The following is a 23,477-nucleotide window of genomic DNA, read 5'->3' on the forward strand; positions in this document are numbered from 1 at the left end:
ATTCCAACAAGTCTGTTTTTCTGTCAATATGGGGTGCTGTGTGTACATTAATGTGGAAAAAAATGAACTTAAATGATTTTAGCAAATGGCTGCAATATAAAAAAAAAAAGTGAAACATTTAAAAGGGTCTGAATACTTTCCGTACCCACTGTACAATAACTGCAAGAAGACAATATACATGCAAAATAGTTGAACTTGAGTGGAGTCGTTGAGTAGTGACAGCAGTTTTGAACTCCGAATCGAACTACTGCCCCGAAGCTTGCTTCAAACCACGTGACGAATGATGCCAGAAGCAGCCGCTTCATTGCCTTGAATGAACTACCCGACTGACAGTAATTTTTTTTAGCAATAAATTAACTTTATCATTATTTAGGCCAGGTTTTTCATTTACAAAAAAAAATTTCAATCACCCCCCCCCCCCCCCAGAGATTTCTGACTTTCCATTTATAATTTAACTATATTCAGCTCTATCAGATCCAGGTACAATAGTAAAAGCAATGCATTGGTGAGAGTGCACAATGCTTTTTAATTTGAAGCCTCACACTGAAAAATATCCAGAGTTTGGTTACCTGTTTTTTCTGTGCATTTGTCTTTCTACTTGTCTTTTATTTCTAGATAATTCTATATACTATGCGGATCACGCTTGTAATCAATACTTAAAATGTTATTTTTATACAATGATGTACAGTGCATGCTGAATATTGTTTATGAACGTTAAAATGTTGTATTGTTTGTTATTCATTCAATAAGAAGAACAAAAAAAAATGAACCACGTGTCATCTACTGTCAGATCATATTGTGAAATTATGGCCCTCGGAGGATTTAAAAACTGATGGCCTCGATGACATGCAGTAGTCACAACATGAAATCCTATACAAGTGTCAAATTTGACACACAAAAAAACATTATTATTATTTTTTTAATTCCAAACTCTCCTTCTAGTAGCACATCAGACATTATAGTGAAACATCTTACAGGTCTATCATGTGAATACTGAACCTGTGGAACACGAAATAAACATCAATCTGAGTAAGGCGCAGGTCAAATGTGAAAGTCGGGAGAAAAGCATACAAATGTGGCAAGAGAGGTGGGATGGAGAAGGCAAAGGAAGACACACCTTCATGAAATACAAAAGAGTGTGAAAGTTGAAAGGGTAGGAAGTGCAATAAGAAGAGAAGAAATGATATTGACAAGGCCGCGGCACTGTACATTTAATAAATAATAATAATCAATAATAGGTCAACACCAAACAGGATTATGTGAGGGGTGTCAGGAGGAGGAGTCAGACGAGCATGTTCTTCTTAGGTGTAAATATGAAACACTGAGAGTGGTGATGGTAGGAATAAATTAGTTTACAAAAAAGTGGGTGACAGCCCAGGTTAAAGCACTATTAGAATTCCTAAAGAGCATAGGGATCTACTTTAGGAACATTAGGAGTATATGATGGGGAGTAGGCAAATATTATGAGTAAATAAGGATAAAAGTCTGTATGTGTGAATCAATGCAGGTTCTTTTTTGTGGTGGTGGAGTAACAAAGCCTACAGTCTGGCACACACTCCGGAACAGAACGTGGCGGTAATGCACCTTTAAACTGGATGCCAAAACAACGCGAAGAAGACGAAGCAGAAGAAGAAGAAGAAGAAGAAGCAGAAAAAGCAAAAGCAGAAGAAGAAGAAGAAGAAGAAGAAGGAGAAGGAGAAGACGAAGAAGAAGAAAACAAGAAGAAAAAAAAGAAGAAGAAGTAGTAGTAGTTTGTCACAGTTTCGAGTGGCGACGTGGCCCTACACACTGTCCACCCCCTTCCTGTTGCTCGCCGTCTTTTCGGATTGCTCTGGTGATACCTGGCGGCACCGGGTTGTGTTTAAATTACAAGCATACGTAGATTAACGGCTCGTCATCTTTAAAAGGCGTTCGAAAACGGTGGAACTAAGTAAACGGGCCGACATGGAGACGTATGGAAACTCGCACAAGAAGCAGAAGCTGAGTAATGCGCAGCAGAACTGGGTGAGTGTCTTCGATCATCGAGCCATTCATCCCAATCCCGTCGAGACACCAGGGTAATTCTTCTTCCATACGCGTAGCCCGTTAGCATGGTTAGCATTTCCCTGTTTATATGGACGGCACATTAGCTTGTTTTGAATGACTCCTGTTAGCAGCGAAGTGGCTGCCTGTAGCACGTACATGGTAAATGGAATCCATTATTTATATTCGTCCTTTAAAAAAAATTAAAATCCAAAAGTGTATCTCAATTTTTGTTTTTAAATTTGTTTATTTGTAGTGTCTCGCTAAACTATTGGGAAGTTACATTTGGACCAACATTTTCTGTCACTTTGGTGGGGGGGTGGGAAGAAGCAAAGATGGAGGTGATCATGAGACGTTATTTAGATATGTTCTAAATGGTGGTATAGTGGTTATCAGATATTAATCGCAATTGTGTATTCCGGGTACCCTGTTATGAAATAGGATCTGTGACCACAAACGTTAACCACTGAGTATATAGAACAAATCTGATTTAACATTTACAGTGTGAATTTTTTTGTCTTTTTTATTTAATCTTTATCATATGTATTTTTTTTTATTTATTTAATTATCCATCCCTCCATTTTTCTGAGCTGCTTCTCCTCACTAGGGTCGCGGGCGTGCTGGAGCCTATCACAGCTATCATCGGGCAGGAGTCGGGGTACACCCTGAACTGGTTGCCAGCCAATCGCAGGGCACATACATACAAACAAACAACCATTTGCACTCACATTCACACCTACGGGCAATTTAGAGTCTCCAATTCATGCAAGTTTTTGGGATGTGGCCCGGAGAAAACCCACGCAGGCACGCGGAGAACATGCAAACTCCACACAGGCGGGGCCGGGGATTGAACCCCGGTCCTCAGAACTGTGAGGCTGACTCTCTAACCAGTCGACCACCGTGCCGCTCTATTTAATTATTTGTTTTTAATTGATTTAGATTGATTGATTTACACCTTTCTTTTTAAATTATAAAGCATCTTTGTGGACACCTTGTCTTACAACAATTAAAGCAGCTATGTGTTCTTAATGGTTAATAGTTCTCTAAGTTGATTTTATGGGGTTTTTTTTTTGCCCAAGAAAATGAAACTGGCAGTCATTTCCAATAATATCAAATCCGTTTGGAGCAATTCATTTCCTTTTGGAACGCCCCTTTTTCATCGCCAAAATCCACAATATATTGGTGTGACTGTGATGTCAATGGCAGGTGTGGAGACCAAATTCACTGCATAGTCGGTGTGGTAAAAGATTGTACTCTACTATAAAGTGGCAGTATTTCGTCACATTTTATATATCCCCACCACCTTCAAAATGACAACCTTTCAGGAAAAAATGTCTCAGGAAAACTCCAGAATGCAGGAATTACAGCCACCCTCAGACTTCAGTGAGTAATACCTCTCTGCTGGGTGCGCATATGCATGTGGGTGTGTCAGAAGTTGTTATGAGAGAATGCGCATACTTTGTAGTTGCACAAGTCAGGGGCCTCATTTATCAAATTGCATAGAACAGGTTCTGAGTTCATTCGTAGGCCTGAACTCCAGAATGTGAGTACAAAAATAAAAAAAACGGATTCCCCAAATATGCGGACGCACACCAGTAAGATGTTTTGATACATCCCACCTTTTCTAAACTGCCACACTCTCATACGTCTAACCTCCTTTGCATTGGGAAATGCTTCCAATTGACCATATATGGTAGCAGCAATCTCTTTAAATATGGACAGCTGGATGACTGAAAAAGGTATTTACCTTTTGGAACAATTAATGCAGGTTTTACCAACAAAAGGGGGAAAATGACATGGGAGAACCACTGCTGTTTATTTATTTTGTTGGATAAGAGAAAAGAGCAGTCTCTGGGGCGGAAAAAAAGGTTTGACATGAAACTCAATGCCAAAAAATGTGTCACGGCCCACAGAAGACAGCATTTTTAACTGGAGGACGACAAGCAATTATGCATACCCGTATTGAAAGCATTACAGTATTCGGGAAATGTACGTCACTGTCTGCGCAGCCAGCCAACCTCAATGACAGCTCCCGTAGAGGCGCACATCCACAGCTGTTTTGTAAACTGAATGAATTAATAAATGGAATTGTGTGTTCCTCCAAGTGATGTCGATCACAGATTATTTGTTCACTGATTAAATGAAATTATTTCCTGATCACATCCCAACATTTTTCAAATTGAAATGTGGGTACAATCTGACTCCAACTCTGTCTGGTGAAACTCTTGTTCAATTTCTGCTTGTTGATGATGTCTTTACGGGAGCTGGATATAAACTGGAGACATGGAAATAATTGCGTACAACATTGTGAGCATTATTCACCTTCGTGCTAGTTGCAAAATGCCACAGTGTTGCCAAATTCCTGCTAAAATGTTCCAGTGGCCACAAATCCCAGCGGCGACAGAAGCTGGATGTGCACTCGGATGGCTTTTCTAACTGTCTTAGTGCGTTCTATTTGTAGTTTGAGTGTTCTACCACAAGGTTTTGTGTGTACGCATGGTCTGAGCTGTGTGTAAATTTACGCATGTCCCCACGCACAAGTACAACTTGATAAATCCCATACTTTGCATAGAAATGTTTGTACGCAAACCTCTGTGTCCACACGCTTGATAAATGAGGCCCCAGATGTGTAAAAAAAAACAGACTTACACAAACAAGAGAATATGTCCCTAAATGAGTGTAACGTCAGCATTACTCTACTGGCCACTGTCTACAATTGTTGACGCACAAATTTTGACCATATTTAATTGTCCACGCTTTCCCTGTAAGTTTAGATTTACAACCGAGGTTTATTATTGGTTTTTGTTTTGTTTGGGCAGATGCAGTGTATCTTAATTATGTGAAACGCTCATTGACGGGTATATTTGATCTGTCTGTTTACACTGCACTTACATTAGCAGATATCCCATTTCCCATTTGTGTCAGATGTATTTGGAAGAGGCCCGATTCCCATCTGAAGATATCCAATTCGATGCATTTTTTTTCTTTCTCATTTTACATTGCGATGATGCACATCCCAATAGTGGCACTTCAGAACAAAAAATAAATAAAAATTGCCACAATCCAGCCTGCACCAGAAAAGTAAATGATACTTAATCAAATCTTATCTGCTGTTGGCAGCCAAGTTGTGCACTCAATTAGACCTAAGTTGTTTCAAGATGCATTTATTCAACAACTAGTCCACACAATCAACCCAATTCCTAATTGTAAATTCAACAACTAATACATTTTTATGCCTGAATCAATACAGGGGATGCAGCGTGCCACAAATGTCACTTATCAAGCGCACCACGTCAGCAGGAACAAGCGTGGGCAGGTGGTGGGCACGAGAGGTGGCTTCAGAGGATGCACTGTGTGGCTCACTGGTAAGTTGCGAGGCTTATTACTCGATCATTCGATGGAGTAATTGATAGGATAATAGATTCGATAGTGACTGCCCAAGTGGCATTGGCCCCATTTTGTGATTTATTTACCGGTAGTCTTTTTGTTGTCAAGGTCTGTCCGGCGCTGGGAAGACCACGGTGAGCATGGCTCTGGAGGAGTATCTGGTCTGCCACGGCATCCCGTGCTACACGCTGGACGGGGACAACATCCGACAGGGCCTGAACAAAAACCTGGGCTTCAGCCCAGAGGACCGCGAGGAGAACATCCGGCGCATTGCCGAGGTGGCACGGCTTTTTGCCGACGCCGGCCTGGTTTGCCTGGCCAGCTTCATTTCCCCCTACGGCAGGGTGGGTAATACCCAAGGATGGAAGCTTATAAGAATTCCGATTCTATTATCAATAGCCCTTATCGATCCGATTCCTTATCGATTCTCATTGGGTGAGGGAACGGAGTAATACAAATGGGTGTGTTTGCTTTAACTCTATCTTCATCTTTGGACAGAAGGTACAGCATATCCTTAGTCTGTAATGCATCCTTAGGGAAAAAAAAAAAAAGGGTAGGCGACTTGTCGAAGTATGTCAAGGGACCAAAAAAACTTAACAGAGTTTTTGATAGCAGATAGTCAAGCTAACGAGCATGACTATGGTTTGATTACATGCTTGTTAATTTTCTTTATGGCTGGTGTCTTTGGACAAAAGTTAAATACATTTACTGTGGACCCCTGCATACTCTCCTATCTGCTGCCATTGTTTTTATTTTTTGTTTTATTTTTAGAATTTCTGAAGATTTTTTTTGCTATTCGTGATCCTGCCTTGTGCCTATTCCCCGCAAATAGGGGGGGATCCACTGTATGTTGTTTATCCATCCATCCATTTTCTGAGTCGCTTCTCCTCACTAGGGTCGTGGGCGTGCTGGAGCCTATCCCAGCTGTCATCGGGCAGGAGGCGGGGTACACCCTGAACTGGTTGCCAGCCAATCGCAGGGCACATAGAAACAAACAACCATTCACACTCACATTCATACCTATGGGCAACTTAGAGTCTCCAATTAATGCATGTTTTTGGGATGTGGGAGGAAACCGGAGTGCCCGGAGAAAACCCACGCAGGCACGGGGAGAACATGCAAACTCCACACAGCCGGGGACGGGGATTGAACCCCGCACCTCAGAACTGTGAGGCTGACGTTCTAACCAGTCGGCCACCGTGCCGCCTGTATGTTGTTTATGTATTACAAATATGATATGCTATATTTAAACATAAATGAAGCCTAAACATCGATTATTGTAACCCTTGGTTGTTCTGTGGTGACATCCTGTGTCTACAATTGCGTTGTCATGGCCTACTTGGGTGAGTGGCGAAGTGCTTGCACCAGTTTTATCGAATGGGTAAGTAGGTTGCATATACACTGGATTGTTTCTCATGACTGAGTTGTCTGCAGGATCGTCTTAATGCCAGGAAGATCCACGAAGCGGCTGGGCTACCTTTCTTCGAGGTGTTTGTGGACGCTCCGCTGGACGTGTGCGAGCAGAGAGACGTGAAGGGCCTCTACAAGAGAGCCAGAGCGGGCGAAATACGAGGTAGAGGTTTTTTTTTGGGGTATCAGTGAAGTGTATCACCGGGTCCAGTTGTGGGATTCCCACTTGTGATGTTCTGTGAATTGAGTCCTGACTCATAATGCAGTTAGTTATACATTTGTGGTCATAATATGACCACTTAATTCTAAAATTCTCGTAATGTTACAACTTTTTCCTGTTTTTGTTTTTTTTTTCCCTTAAACCCCAGCCCCCAAAATATCCATCCATTATCTGAGCCGCTTATCCTCACAAGGGTCGCGGGAGCGCTGGGGCCTATCCCAGCTATCATCGGGCAGGAGGCGGGGTACAGCCTGAACTGGTTGCCAGCCAATCGCAGGGCACATATAAACAAACAACCATTCACATTCACACCTATGGGCAATTTAGAGTTTTCAAATAACTTACCCTGCATGTTTTTGGGATGTGGGAGGAAACCGGAGTGCCCAGAGAAAACCCACACAGGCACGGGGAGAACATGCAAACTCCACACAGGTGGGGCCGAGGATTGAACCTCGGTCATCAGAACTGTGAGGCAGACGCTCTAACTAAATGTTTTTCATTTTTAAGTTAAGTGCAGAAAACAAAAAACACATATCTTTAAAAAAAAATACAGGTCTAAATCGAGGTTTAGTTCCAAAGTTTACATTTAAGGGACAGTCCATTATTGCACTCGGCACTTTTCCTCATCCATCAGTGCAACAATTGGGGAAAAAAAGATGCAAGATGGCAGCGCCCACGAAACCAGGCTCCACCTCCTGTCAAAATATCCCAGAAAGTGAGGTTCAGAGATTGATAAAAGACTCGGAATGCAGGTCGTGCTTTAGCTTGGGCGCCAGTCCACCTGCATGTGAGTACAAGTGAAAGTTGTCTGTGTTGAAATTGAGAGATTTGATGCAAGTTTGGAATACTGTAAACGAAAACCTCAGAAAACAAACATCTGTAAAAACAAGCATGTAGAAGTTATTATTGCCATATAAATCTTCCAGATTGTATTGCAGTAATAAAACTACAAATCACGAAGGTGCCGAGTGACAAAAATGTAGCTAGCCCACTTTCGTTCTCAGTGGTTCAACTGACTTCTCGTAATATTATTACTTTTTCACACTTGTTCTGTTTTTTTCCTCTAATAATTTCACCATATTCTTGTAAAAGAAAATTCTTATTATATTACTACTTTATCTTAAATTACTTAAATTGACTTCCTCATATGTAAATTATAGAAAATTCTTATTCTTATAGAAAAATGACTTTATTCCTGTAATACTACAACTTCATACTCGTAATGTTACCTTTTTCTCGTTATTCACGCCCATGTTGCTACTTTATTCTTGTAATATTGTGTTGTTATTAAGAGTAAAGTAAATTTTACAACTGTTTTTATATAATCAATTTTATACTTGTATTAGTACTTTTTTCTCATAATAGAACAACTTATTTCTTGTAATAGTACAGGTACAACTTTTGTCTTGATCTTTTAATATTACCTTTTGGCCGTGTTTTATGTAAAAAAATATATATATATTTTACAACTACTAGTAAATTTCCCCCCCTCTTCAAGTGTGAACCTGATACTGTACTCCTTTGTATCAACACAAAGGCGTTTTAATTTTTTTCAACTTGTTTTCATGTCTGCCAGTCCTGTTTAATTAATTAAAGAGACAAAATTATATATTTTTTTAAACTTAACAAAATAGCAGAGCTAACAGGTGTCAGACGTAAGTAACATGGAGTTGATGATCCCATCGTCATCCCCACACCAAGCATGTCATGTGATGTTTAATGAAACCGTACATCTGCGCAGGCTTCACCGGGATCGACTCTGAGTACGAGAAACCCGAGGCGCCAGAGCTGGTGCTGAAGACTGACTCCTGCAGTGTAAATGAGTGCATCCAGCAGCTGGTTGACCTGCTTCAGGAGAGGGTGAACGCACGCACAAGTTAACTTTACCCGACTGCTGATGTCACACAAATTCAGAGTTGTTTTACTTTTCTGTGATTATCGCAGGACATTGTACCGGTGGATGCTTCCTACGAGGTGAAAGAGTTGTACGTTCAAGAGAACAAACTGGACCTGGCCAAAGCTGACGCGGAGACGCTGCCTGCTTTTCAGATTGGAAAGGTTCTTCTTTGTTCTTTTTCATATTGGAAGCCACAGTGCACAGTAATTTTATATTTGCCGACCATCCACAAGCGTTACGACCACTCACAAAATCTAGCGAATTGGTAAAAATTCAAGGAGACTTTTTGCCCTCTTTTTAGAGCCTAGCTAAATTTAATCAGCCTTTTTTGAGGGGGTGGTGCCATCTCATCTAAACAAGCCCCAGGGTTCTGCTAATGAGCGTGGTCAAATTGCCAACTTGGTGACTTTTTTTGCTACATTTAAGTATTAAGACCCAGCAACAAGTTTAGTGTTATTGGGGACTCTTGAGACTCAGGTGCAGTCAGAAAAGGAGATGTCTCCTGCAGAAACACATTTGCGCTTGTGCGAAGCGCCAGTGTGGATGTACATCCACTGTGTTGTGATGTATCGTTTTCTAGCGGTGCAGTATTGATTTTATATGCCAGTCTGATTGTTATAGTACTTTATGACTGCTTAAACGTTATAAAACCTAGATTTTTCAGCATATATGGCTGACTGCAAATTAGATTTACAGTTGCTGATGGTTTTTGTGACCCTCAGGTGGACATGCAGTGGGTACAGGTGCTGGCCGAAGGCTGGGCCACACCACTCAACGGCTTCATGAGGGAGCGAGAGTATCTTCAGTGTCTCCACTTTGATTGCCTGCTGGACGGTATGATTTTATTTATTTATTTATTTTTAAAGGAGACACACAGCATAAAGCAATTTATTTGGCAATTTAAAGAGTTCCCAGCTGTGTTAATAAACACTCTCTGACATTCTTGGGTCAAAATATACAGTGGATAAAGACTTGTACATCTGCTTGCCACACTCTGGTTCAGCTCATGCAGTTTTGGGAGGAAGGGTGGTTCTGACTCATGCATGCAAATGTAGAGTACAGCTTTCATCACTACCACGACCAGTAGCGGAGTTAGCGTGTCGTGACAGAGTTCGCCTACTAAGTGTTGCTCCGAGCGACTTTTCTGACTCCATAAGTGACTACTAGTTAAAATAAAGAAATACATTTACTTTTCCATATAATCTTATCCACACAAAGAGGTGGTTAAAATATGTTATTTCACTCTTGATGGGTGGGCAGGCACTTCAGAGACCCAATTATTTGTACAAGCAATGAATTTTCATGTGAAAAGTGCATTTGCAGTACACTTAAAAGACCACTAGATGGCGAGCGGAGCTTACCTTAGGCATTCTTTCACCTTGAAATCTATAAAAAGTCAGCAATAAGATGTCTCTGATCAGAATTAGACACAGGCATTTAATTTAGCTAGTAATCCTGGCTTTTAACAATTTTAAGCTTTGTTTGGCTCCAAAAAGAGCAATAGATTCTCATTATTGTTCCACACAAGTTTTTCGAAAATGTACTTTGTTTTGGCAATAGGAGGAGAATCACAATATGTTTTGAGTGCAATTACTGCAACTTAGGCTTCGCGAACATTCCTCGATTTCACACATGACCCTTTCCCAATTGCTGAGGCCTGTGTTGTTCTGCCAAATGTTTTTATTGCCTGCACATACATAAAATACTTGAAAATTAAAAATAATTTGCATAGCCTGTGTATCATTTTCAGATTTTGGCAGGTGCTTATAACAACAGCGGTCCAAGAATGAATACCCCAAAAATGTAAAAAGCAGCGATAATAACTCAAGTATGTAAATGAGGTGTCTAAAAATCACAGATTGACATGTAGTTTGGCATGCCAGAAAATTGCAGCTGTAGCGCAGTGAATTCCTCACTCGACGTCAATCAAAGCCGCCGGCCCTCAGCTAACAGAACGGTCTGCTAATATAAACAATAAAAATCCCGTTTGCCTCCTCCTCGCTGGCTCGTGTGAGTTTTAATGTGAAGCAGCTGCTCGACCCGCACATTGGGACCAGACGACGGCGCACCGGGGTCCAGATCACCTTCTGACGCCACAGCATCAACATCCATTTGAAAGTTTTAAGGATGTGTTCACTATTCAAATTCTTAAAACATATGACGCTTAAGTTCAGATGTATCTGGACAATAACAGTTGATGAACGTGCTCTCGCACCTCCTATTGTATGTTGAAGTTTCAAAATGGTCATCAAACTTTGCTGCATTAGATGGCGTAAGCGCAAAAAAAGGGGGGTGGGGTGGGGGGGGGCGGTGGTGTTTGGCTCAGTAAGAGTCCTGGAATTCACTGAAAATTTCTGACTTCCTGTTCAATCTCGGACATGGGCGCTAAGACTTTTCCGTGCAACCAGTTATGTCAAAAATGTCCACCCAATTATGTATCGATTGATGAAACTGGTGTCGGGGGCTAACTTTTTCTAACTTTCCAGTGGTGCTACTGCGTGAGATTTGAAGGGTTGTGTTCAGGACCCCTAAAATACATTTAAAGCAAAATAATAATAATTTCCCTGGAAGGTAATTAATTTGTCAGAAGAATAACAGCAATTCCAAGAGTGCCTTTGCACTGTCTGGTGCTCTGGCCATTAATAAAGATGTGAGATTTTACAAAAATATAGCATTTACCATACAGGATACAGACATAATAGGCTACCATTTCCTGGGGCTCAAAAGTATTTGGACAGGTGCTATCCATTCCTTCACAAATGAAACATGCTTTTCAAGTTTTGAAGACAAACAAAGGCCCCAAGACCTACAAAGAAACAAGAAATGATAGTTATTGTTACAATTATGCCACTCTGTCTAAACATTTGTAATCCTCAGAACGTGGAGGTACCCAGCATAAAATGGTAATTTGGTCTTTTTTGCGAAACCCCTTCAATTATCGCTGAAAGTCTACCCTTCACATCTTAATTTTTTAAATTTGAAATCCACTGTGGTAGAGTTTAAGAAAAACAAACTCTTGGCACGAGCCAAATATTGGAAATAGCTGTAAATAACTGCTGATGAAATCTTCACTTTCGGCCCCAGGCGGTGTGATCAACCTGTCAGTGCCGGTGGTGTTGCCGGTGGCGTCAGAGGACAAAGAGCGCCTGGATGGCGTGACGGCGATGGCGTTGGTGTATGAAGGCAGGCGAGTGGCCATCCTTCGCAACCCCGAGTTCTACGAGCACCGCAAGGAGGAACGTTGTGCCCGCCAGTGGGGTACCACCTGTAAGAACCATCCCTACATCAAGGTCAGTACCTGAGAGCAAACTGATGGTGATCAGGATTCTTCAGATAGGCATGGCTCACAACCTGGGATGGGATTTGGATTGTTTGCTTTGATTGCGTCCTAGATGTGTTTGTCATCATCATAAAACCTTTACTAGCAAGGTTTTAAGCAACATTTGTACATTGGCCTATATGTCATAAGCAAAGGTTACCCAGTCTAATATTAATACATGAGATATAGTAAACTCTTAAAAACACTGTTACCTTTAATGACGATTGAGGTGGGATTAAAAAAAATAAAACGGGGTAGAATTTGGAAATTAGACTTTAATTGCTTGTACTGTATACAACTAGTTGGGACTGTGGAGTGCTGTCTACCCTTCAAGTGTAAAATCAAACAAGTAAATCTTGTATCTGAGGGAGCCATTTTGCACTTCTGCCCCAACTTTTACGTTACTGTGGGGCTAATTTACATAACCACCCCCAAAATTTCTCTGCCCATTATCAGCTTGGCTGGGTGAAGATCCAAAGCCACTTTCAAGCAGCAACACTGTCTGAAACACCATCCTGCATCAATATCATGCAGACCACCCACATCACCCACAGGTGCGATCCCCCTGCTATCATAGCAAGGCCAAAATCTCAGCAGAGCTGCATTCAGTTTTGTTGGCTGCACAAGTTAGCTTTGGCTAACAGTCTTAGCTTCTGATAAGCAGGACATACTCAATTGATCGGCAGTGAGAGAGATTTGTGATTTGGGACGTGTCCAAGTGCCACATCGCCACAAATCAAACGTTCTTAGACAAAAAGTACTTCTACATTAATTAGGTGTGCTTATTTCACGCTAATGCTGTTCTGTTGTTCTCAGTCTACACGCACACACTTTTGTAAAATGTTTTCAGCCTGACCAGTTTTCCAAAAGCTCACTTTTCCACCCTCTAAAACTCATTTTGCCTGTGGAAAAAGGCCAGCAGCTCATTAAAAAACATAAGTTTCCTAAAAAAGAAAAAAACAAATCTAGCAATGTTTGTGTGGACATGGCCTTAGCAACACAGGTGGTGCTGCTCACTTTTTCACCAACCCAACAGGGTGGCTTTCAAGTTTGGACGTAGTTTAAAAGGTGTGCACTTCGACGTGCAGGTGTGCCGTTAAAAGACCATGTTTGCACCCAAAGTCGTCGTAAATCTAAAGTGATGAGCGTCTGCAGAACCACGTTGCACCTCCTCTGAATCAACGCTGATAGAACACAGATCTGACGTGGCGTCTTTTTCACTTTGCGTATGGAAAGACATTCTGTCCATAGGTAGGCCAGGGTCAGGCGCTCCTCCTCCCAACTTGTCCGGGCGCCCGGGCTAATCACTTGATCTGCTGTTTTTGGTCCAGCGTGCTTTCGCAGGTGTTGTTTCTGGACGCTGAGTCACTCTCGCTGCATGTGTTGTAATTGTTCCAATCTGTGGCTTCGAGGTTTAGGTAGATAAGATAATGGGGGAACTGTTCCGTCACAAATAGCAGATGGAGGTAGGGTGTATGTATCAGGGCTGTACAAATGCATTTTAATAATAATATAATTTATATTTGTAAATTTTTGTGTTTAAAATGTGTGTTTTAACAACTTTAAGTCACTCCTCAATCAGTGTGCAAATGGTGCAGATGCTACTCTGGCATGAGTGGCCAGTATATGCAAATAGTGCAGCATGGCGAGACAACTACAGTGAGTGCACGAGTAATACATAATTGGCCCCACAGAAATGTGACAACGAACTCAAGTCAAAAAATTTCCAGCTTGTTGTAATGGAATTATAGGTTAGGTGTTTAAGAAGTTGATCGCAAGAGGGAAGAAGCTGTTGGAATGTCTACTAGTGAAATACATTTTTCCACAAAATTTATACTTGTACATATATTTGTTGAAACCCAGAACAGCTGACAGAGATGATTTGGTTTTTTCACTAGCAGCGATTTTAATTTTTAGCATAATTTGTGGTCTTACCCCTTTTAATTCTGACTGTCGCAACTAAGGCTGTGCTCAGCTTGTCGTCATTAAAGATGTCACTCAGTAACCAATGTTTGTATACCCAAGTGTGTGCGTTAAACCCGCACGCCGGAGACACTCTTGTCAGTAGACCTCTGCACTGTTTGTTTCTCCATCCCTACTGTTTCCTGCCAGAATTCAACCTGTTGTGCGTTACATGCGCTTAATGCACTTTTTCCTGTTTACCTGTTGGCTAGTCAGACAGGAGCCCTCTTCCTTGGAAACCCCAGCGTACCACTTGTTTATTTGCCTCAGCCCTTCTCGCGTGGCTGAATCCGCCCTGTGCGCGTGCGATGGATCTCTGCGGCAGGCCATCGATCTCTGCGGCGGATAAAGATGCTAATCTAGCCTTTCACAACTCGTCAGAAGGCTAGTCGTTCACGGGCTGATTCACTAGAGTGTGGGAAACGAGTCGAATAGGTATTGATTGCGTCACATAAACGCGCACAATCTTCACACGTGAGAACAGTTTCATTTCCAGTCATAATTAGACTTCCACAGATTTCGGACGGAATGTAATCCATTCCAGGACACTGGTTAACCTGTGATTTGGTTTTGAAACAATTTTACCCACCAGAAATACAACCCCAATTTCATTGAAGTTGGGACGTTGTATTAAACGTAAATAAAAACAGAATACAGTGATTTGCAAATCATGTTCAACCTGTTTAATTGAATACACTAAAAAAACAAGATATTTAATGTTCAAACGGATAAACTTTTTTTTTTTTTTGCAAATGATCATTAACTTAGAATTTTATGGCTACAACACGTTCCAAAAAAGCTGGGACAGGTGGCAAAAAAAGACTGCAAGTTGAGGAATGCTCATCAAACACCTGTTTGGAACACCCCAAATGGGAACAGGTGGGTGCCATGATTGGGTATAAAAGGAGCTTCCCTGAATTTCTCAGTCATTCACAAGCAAAGATGGGGCGACGATCACCTCTTTGTGAACAAGTGGGTGAGAAAATAGTCCAACAGTTTAAGGACAATGTTCATCAATGTACAATTGCAAGGAATTTAGGGATTTACGGTCCATAATATCATCAAAAGGTTCAGAGACTCTGGAGAAATCACTGCATGTAAGCGCCGAGGCCGAAAACCAATGTTGAATGCCCGTGACCTTCGATCCCTCAGGCGGCACTGCATCAAAAACCGACATCAATGTGTAAAGGATATCACCACATGGTCTCAGGAACACTTCAGAAAACCAATGTCAGTAAATACAGTACGGCGCTACATCTGTAAGTGCAACTTGAAACTCTACTATGCAAAGCAAAAGCCATTTATCAACACCCACAAACGCCGTCGGCTTCTCTGGGCCCGAGCTCATCCAAGATGGACTGATACAAAGTGGAAAAGTGTTCTGTGGTCCAACAAATTGTTTTGCTTCAAATTGTTTTTGGAAATTGTGGTGGACGTCGTGTCCTCCAGGCCAAAGAGGAAAAGAAGCATCCGGACCGTTATGATGCAGAGTTCAGAAACCAGCATCTGTGAGGGTATGGTTAGTGCCAATGGCATGGGTAACTAAGATGAAAGGTACATACAGGTTTTGGAGAAATATATGCTGCCATCCAAGCAACGTCTTTTTCATTGACGCCTCTGCTTATTTCAGCAAGACAATGCCAAACCACATTCGCCACGTGTTACAACAGCGTGGCTTCGTAGTAGAAGAGTGCGGGTACTAGACTGGCCCGCCTGCAGTCCAGACCTGTCTCCCATTGAAAATGTGGGGCACATTATGAAGCGTAAAATACGACAACAGAGACCCCGGACTGTTGAACAGCTGAAGCTGTACATCAAGCAAGAATGGGAAAGAATTCCACCTACAAAGCTTCAACAATTATTGCCTTCAGTTTCCAAACGTTTATTGAATTTTGTTAAAAGAAAAGGTGATGTAACACAGTGGTAAACATGACATTGTCCCAGCTTTTTTGGAACATGTTGCAGCCATAAAATAGATTTTAAAGTTAATGATTATTTGGTAAAAACAATAAAGTTGATCAGTTTGAACATTAACTATCTTGTCTTTATAGTGTATTCAATAAAATATAGGTTGAACATGATTTGCAAATCATTGTATTGTTTTTGTTTAACACAACGTTCCAACTTCATTGGAATTGGGGTTGTAATGGATGTAATCAATTGAAATGTAAAAAGATTTTAACCACAGTTATTAGTGAACTGTTAAAAAACAATACACTAAACTAGGGCTGTGTGATATAACGATGTCTGTAGTAGTACGATATAAAAACATCTACCGTACAATCTAACCCTCTGTCGTTTACATCATTATCTCAATCCATGCTTAATCCAACTGTTTCAATAGTTCAACAGTTGGATTGAGTATAAATCGATTTAGTCATGCCTGGAGAGTGGGTTGGGGATGATGTGCTAAAGAGGCAAATGTTTTGTTTTGATGGTCACTTGTGAGTTATGTTAAATAAACTGAGTCTGTGCAGTGTGCAAGCGCTCCAAGAGAGTAGGAGTTGGTGTGTTTAGTGTCGTACATTGTAGGACCCTTAAATAGTCTTCCCTTAATACCCCCGGTTGAAGCTGGTTGCATAAACGTAGCGGAAAAGCTAAAGAAAATAAAAAATGCATGCTTGTTTTTTTGTTTTTTTTATTATAATTTGAAACAAGTTTGCAAACACAGTGATGCAAATGAACCACACAGAACTGAGCAATTGCGAACAACCACGCTTGGATTTTCAGCCACAGGTACAAGAAATTATACTTAAGTATTACTGTAAAACACAATGTATATACTGTATTGGTACAACTTGGCAGAGGCAGAATGGATTTCATTTGTTACCCGGAAATATTTGTTGGTGCGAAAGGTGCAACACGAGCAGTTTTTATTTTTTTATTTTTGTTGTTTTTGTATTAACATTTTTTTTGGGGGGGGGGGCGTTACAGATGTGACACTGCGATGGCAATTTCAAATTGAAATTTCGAATCGCAGCAACACTAGTTCCCGATGGTTGGCCCCTCATAACCGGTTGCAGAAGCAGTTGCGTTTGGCCGCGTCGCTCGGTGCGCGGCAGGCTTAATGTAGTTGCGGCATCGCTTCTGTATTGCTGTATCCAAAAGCATGAAAACATAATTGTTAGTGCTATAGGAAGAGGAGCTGTTGCATAGAGAAAGCAGATAAGTGCAGTATACAAGGTCTTCAGACTAACAAGACAGCTGCTGTCCCACTTACACTGCTGTCTTGTGACCGTAACATCTAATTGTTGACAGTTACTTGGAACGGAGCGTACAAAAATAACCTTGGGCAGTGAGCCACACGCTGCTTCACCAAGCTATATATATATATATATATATATATATATATATATATATATTTTTTTTTTTTTTTTTTTTTTTTTAAGATTGCCAAGACAGCCTGTATGCTTGGTGACCTTTTCCAATGAAGCTCAAGAGGGGAGAAAATCTTTTGAACAGGTTTTACTTTGGATCCATTTTCTGAGTGTCCCCGCTGTTTCGGACCTGACAAGTCTGGACTTTATTAGACCTTGGCCTGGTGCCGCTCCAGCTCACTTAAGCGCTTTTTTATGGCCCGCGGATGTCTCGTGTCTGCACTATGTTTGCGTTCAGCGTCCACCGTGATGACTGCAGTGACTCCCATTTCAGATGGTCATGGAGAGCGGCGACTGGCTGGTTGGTGGCGACCTGCAGGTCTTTGACCGGATCTACTGGAACGACGGACTGGACCAGTACCGACTGACACCCATCGAGCTCAAACAGAAGTTTAAAGAAATGAATGCAGGTATGTTTTTTGGCTCGTTGAATGCATGATCATCAAACATACAGGAAGTGAAGGTGTATATGACGGTAAATGAGCGCTGCTCGCTGACGAATTCTGACGTCCTTGTGTCAGCCACCATTTTGCTATTGTTGTCAGTTGCTACTGCACTACATTGCATAAATGCTCACTCATGAGTTTGTTATACCTTAAACTTAAAAGTACAAAATGTCTTCTAACGGGTCATTACTCAGTCGCCTTAAAACAAAACTTAATCTTGCTGAAGTAGGAAATCGTCAAGCAGCGCGGCAGTTCAATGTGAATGAATCGAACGTGAGATCGTGGAGGAACTCAAAGGAGAAAATCCTCTGAGAAAAAGCAAATGCAAGTGCGCTTGCATTGATGTGGTGGGCATGTGACGATGGTTCTATCGTCTATTGTGCATCGAGCGCTGGCAGGGAGAGAGCGACATTGCTGCGACATTAACTCTTAAGAAATACAAAACAAGTCTTTGCAGTCTGGAACTTGCTATTTTTGGTACAGTAACAGTTTTTTTTGGTTGTTGTGTTCCCTGTTGTCCTAGCGTAACTCCTTCACTGGAACGGACAATCAGCTGGTTCAGACTTCCAGCCTCTATTAGTCTGTTCTATTAGTTTCTACTGTATTCCCAAAAATCCCTCCAGCCATCTGCAGTATATAATCATTTATAGTCAACGAAAGAGCTAATTCCAGTCCACATTTCCTCCCACCGCAGATGCCGTGTTTGCTTTCCAGCTGCGCAACCCGGTTCACAACGGCCACGCCCTCCTGATGCAGGACACCCACAAGCGCCTGACAGAGCGGGGCTACCGCCGGCCCGTGCTCCTGCTGCACCCGCTGGGCGGCTGGACCAAGGACGACGACGTGCCGCTGCAGTGGCGGATGAGGCAGCACGCCGCTGTGCTGGACGAGGGCGTCCTGAATCCGGACTCCACCATCGTCGCCATCTTCCCCTCACCCATGATGTACGCCGGGCCCACTGAGGTGAATGCCTTGCCTTTTTGGGGGCCTCAACATGCTTGAAAATGAACAGGAAAGCCAACATTTTGGTTGGAAACCGCCATTTTGGGCACATTTAAAATTCGCTCTGCCTTCGAACTCCTACTAGAGAATTTGCCCAAATGAGGAGTGACGCTAAATCACAAAGCCGTTTCACCTACGTCATCACAAAAAAAATCATGGCTCTCTTCTTTTCTCCCCCCAGGTTTTCCGGCAAGATTAAAATACACGTTTGCTCCTTCGACAGGTGCAGTGGCACTGCCGAGCTCGGATGGTAGCCGGAGCCAACTTCTACATTGTGGGCCGCGACCCTGCCGGCATGCCCCACCCCGACACGGGGAAAGACCTGTACGAGCCCACCCACGGGGCCAAAGTCCTCACCATGGCCCCGGGTCTCATCACCCTGGAGATTGTTCCCTTCAAGGTCGCTGCTTACAACAAAGTGAAAAAAGCCATGGACTTCTACGATTCGAACAAGTGAGTATCGCGGGTGAACTGGAAACCTATCCCTGCTGACATTTGGCGGCAGAAGCGGGATCCACTTTCACACTCACATTCACACCTATGGGCAACTTAGTCTTCAACTCCTAACTTGCATGTTCCTGGAATGTGGGAGGAAGCCTGTAGTCTTACGCCAAGTGGCTAGCCACTGTATTTCCCTCCATTTTCTATTCTTCATTCTTCATCAAATCCTATTTGGGTTTTCTCAATAGTTCTGCCACCCTTGAAGAGGTCATGGTTGAACTCAAGAGCAAGCTGCTTCTAATTTGACACCAAATATAAATGTACCCAAAACAAAATGCGCCTGGGCATGGCTCGATGTGGACTCAATTCAAAGAGCCGTCATGGTTCTGCTTTTTTATGTGGAATGCTTATAACTGAGGACATCAATAGAGCTATAAATTAATACATAGAACTTGGAAATGAAACGGTTTATGGTCAAAATGTAAGTATTACGAGTTCAAATTACTATTTCATATTTTAGTCATTGTCACAACTGTATTTAGCATGTCTGAGAGCAGTAGTTGGAGGGTTGGTTTAGGATTAGATTCGGGGTTAGGTTATGGTTTATGGCTCGGTTAGGTTTTAAGGTTAGATTGTGGTTTACATTTCGGGTTTTGTGTAAAAGTCAATCATCCATCCATTTTCTGAGCCGCTTCTCCTCACTAGGGTCGCGGGCGTGCCGGAGCCTATCCCAGCTGTCATCGGGCAGGAGGCGGGGTACACCCTGAACTGGTTGCCAGCCAATCGCAGGGCACATAGAAACAAACAACCATTCGCACTCGCAGTCACACCTACGGGCAATTTAGAGTCTCCAATTAATGCATGTTTTTGGGATGTGGGAGGAAACCAGAGTGCCCGGAGAAAACCCACGCAGGCACGGGGAGAACATGCAAACTCCACACAGGCGGGGCCGGGGATTGAACCCGGGTCCTCAGAACTGTGAGGCTGACGCTCTAACCAGTCGCCCACCGTCCCGCCTAAAAGTCAATCAATCAATGAAAATAAATGTATAAGTGCTTTTGAATTTGACCGTAAAAGATTGACCAAGCATAGGTGTGAATACAGTTAGTAAGTTAATTGCTATAAAAATCAAGATTCAGTCTCACACAAGTGCTTATAAGTGTTTAGCGTCATGTTAGGGTTACAGTAGTGATCAGGATTGCAATTAATTAGGGTTTAAAGTTAGGTTGTGGTTAAAGTTTATGCTAAGGCAATCTAGGGTTTAAGGTTGGGGTAGGGTTAGTTTAGGATTTGGTGAGTGAATAAATTTAGGTTTGGTTTAGTAGGTTTGTTTGAGGACAAGTTGTTGGGGTTAGGTTGTGGTTAAATTAAGGGTTAGGTTAAGTAGTGTATGGTTATGCACAGATACTAGTATCAGTGTTGCTTCCGATTCGGTACTCGGACTAGAAAAAATGTAAAACATTTCACTTCTTCAGTCACATGGTTTTTGTCACAGTTAATTTTTTCGAGATCTGTCCCACATATCCGTCTTATCATATCGGCGTACATCGCTTTGTGATGTCGTCGTTGGTATTGTTTGATTCCCACTTCAAGATACAATGTCAAAGTCTTGAGCTTGACGTGGAACAAAAAGTGACCTTTTTAATGTCCCCCTCCCCGTAGCCATCAAGACTATGACTTCATCTCGGGCACACGCATGCGCAAGATGGCCCGCGAAGGCGACAATCCTCCGGACGGTTTCATGGCGCCAAAGGCCTGGGCCGTGCTCAAAGAATACTACAAGTCCCTGGAAAAGGCATAGAAGGTGTTAAAATAGGACAAAAGGGAACACCGCTTTCTTTATATTGTCATTTTAACAGTCCGATGTTGGGACCATTCTGTCATTGATTGACACTGTGGGTTTTGGCCTCATGTTGTATGTACTGTATTTGATTTTAGGACATAGTTTACTGATGACCTGATGCACAAGAGATGGTTAAGGTTAGGATTAGATTATCTAGGTCAAGATCACTATAAAGTGCCTTTGGTGACCTCATCAGAATCACTGTCATCATGAAAATGTAGCAGAATAATGAAACTCTGAGGTCTTATGAGTGGCAAAACATTTGCACACATACCAGTACAATAAGGTGTTTCCTTCATTTTATACCTTTATTTTTTTGCCATGTCCCACACTGCTCTAACTTTTTGTGTGTAAGGTACATTGTTAAATGACACTGTTTTATTGTCCTTGTTATTTGATAAAACAAGTAATTTATATTCTATTTTTATGATCATATTGAACATTTCGCATGTCTCTGAAATTGCTGTCCACCCTGTCATTATGGTGTAACTGCCCCTTTATGAAATCCTCAATTTTCATTTACATTACAACCAATATTTTGTCTTCAATGGTGTCTGAAACAGTGGATAGTTGCAGAGTAAGCGTTTACATATTTATACTTATGTTTTGTAATTTTCATGTTTTCAAGCTTAACATGTCCACCCTGTCAAAGTGAAATATCAATTGATATAATAAGCTTTCAGAAATTCTTAAACAGTACAGAGTAGGCTTGCTGACTGAACCATATGCTTATGAAATGCTAACATTTAGCCAAAAATGTCCACGCTTGTCAGCAATCTTACATATTGTGCCCTTTGCGGTTAATTTATATATGCAGGTATATTTAAAAAAACAAAAAAAGTGTGGAAACTTTACCAATATTAATTTCTAACAGTATATAACATCTACTTAATACAATGCAAATTGTATTAAGTGTATTCAGAAATGAAAAAGTTCAATGGAAAATCGTCACTATTTTTGGTAAAATGGGGAAGTCTCCAAGGCACCTTATAGTGATATTGATGCACACATGAGGTTAGGGTTGCGTTCATCACGGGCCACATCGCAGTTACAGCTGCTCTAAGAGGAACAATCATGACGGAAACCATGTAAATATTGGGGGGGGGGGGGGGGGGGGGGGGGGGGAACAAAACATTCACAGCCTTTGTCAAAGCTCATTTAGTCTTGATGCCACTATTTTTCGTCATTTGGAGTAATTACTGGTTTTGGTCAGCCACATTAAATTATGTAGTGTTGTCTATATTGGCCGTGAGATTGAAAACCAAGGATTTGGGGTTAGTGGTTGGGCTGTAACTTTGAGGATAGGATTTGTAGATTAGTTTGGGTTGGTTATGGTTAAGTAGGCCTTTTAATGTTAGGAAGTTAGATTAAAGTTAAAGGTCTCTCTCTCTCTCAAAGTATATCTGTGTTGTAAGCTTGTGCATTAATTGTAAATGTTGAGTGCCTTGGTCAAACTTTTGTCTTGACAAAAAGAAAAAATACTTGATGAAATCAGGATATGCCCAACCCTGGACCGTATTAAAAGTAAGTTTAAAAAGAATCCACTATCATCATTTTTTATATTTTAATGTATATTTATTCTTCAAACAAGACAAAGTCTTAAGCACATTTTGCATGTCATAGTGTGCTTCTAAAGTACTATATTACATCCCATCTAAGGTTGCTAATTTGTTCCATGTGGCATTTCATCCCTGACGTGCAATCAGCTGCTTCTTGTTCACCAGCACAGGATACCCTTTTTAAGCTTCCTTGTCCAATAAAGAATTTTTAACGAAAAGCAAAACAAGCTGCTCGTTTGTTTCATTATGCAAGAACATTCTGCTCTAGGTAACTGACACTTACCATATTAAATGTGACATCAGCGTGACCTAGAACAAGTCAGTATGTCTGGCTGCATCCATGAAAATCAGATTCCTCCCCACTGTCACTCTATCAGCTGTGTTTTAAATGAAACCTTCCAGTGACACCCACCCCACCCCACCCCACCCCCCCAATCACTTTGATGCGCTTGCACATCAAGAGAGCGGCAGCTGGCCCCCAGATGCAAACATTGCAATACATGGGGCACACGTGCAGGGTTACATACACCCCAGTAGAGTCGCCCTTCCCTGATGTGAGAAACTCCATCCTATCTCACTTCAAAATGTAATT

The 23,477-nt window shown here is 41.7% G+C and overlaps 1 protein-coding gene across 2 annotated transcripts; it reads left to right on the forward strand.

Annotated features, from left to right (window-relative positions):
• The first annotated feature begins 1,662 nt into the window (after nucleotides 1-1,662).
• On the forward strand, nucleotides 1,663-22,441 carry papss1 (3'-phosphoadenosine 5'-phosphosulfate synthase 1). Of its 2 annotated transcripts, XM_061680272.1 has the most exons (12): nucleotides 1,664-2,004; nucleotides 5,273-5,387; nucleotides 5,518-5,753; nucleotides 6,844-6,982; nucleotides 8,781-8,899; nucleotides 8,984-9,097; nucleotides 9,659-9,770; nucleotides 12,021-12,226; nucleotides 17,869-18,004; nucleotides 18,735-19,003; nucleotides 19,266-19,495; nucleotides 21,146-22,441. In XM_061680272.1, exons 1-12 carry the CDS (start codon nucleotides 1,945-1,947, stop codon nucleotides 21,282-21,284), a joined length of 1,875 nt encoding a protein of 624 aa, XP_061536256.1. In that variant the 5' UTR covers nucleotides 1,664-1,944; the 3' UTR covers nucleotides 21,285-22,441. The 2 variants fall into 2 exon arrangements, with proteins under 2 accessions (XP_061536257.1, XP_061536256.1); XM_061680273.1 differs by lacking the exon at nucleotides 21,146-22,441 and having other exon boundaries at nucleotides 1,663-2,004; nucleotides 19,224-19,307.
• The last annotated feature ends 1,036 nt before the right edge of the window (nucleotides 22,442-23,477 follow it).

This window comes from Phycodurus eques, chromosome 6 (genome assembly GCF_024500275.1).
Source record: "Phycodurus eques isolate BA_2022a chromosome 6, UOR_Pequ_1.1, whole genome shotgun sequence".
NCBI classification, from domain to species: domain Eukaryota; kingdom Metazoa; phylum Chordata; class Actinopteri; order Syngnathiformes; family Syngnathidae; genus Phycodurus; species Phycodurus eques.

Excerpts from the sequence above, each read along its gene's own strand:
- papss1 (XM_061680272.1), top strand. The coding sequence starts at position 1,945 with ATGGAGACGTATGGAAACTCGCACAAGAAGCAGAAGCTGAGTAATGCG. Across the intron at positions 6,983-8,780 it reads CAGAGCGGGCGAAATACGAG|GCTTCACCGGGATCGACTCT; the intron begins GTAGAGGTTTTT and ends ACATCTGCGCAG. Across the intron at positions 9,098-9,658 it reads CTGCTTTTCAGATTGGAAAG|GTGGACATGCAGTGGGTACA; the intron begins GTTCTTCTTTGT and ends TGTGACCCTCAG.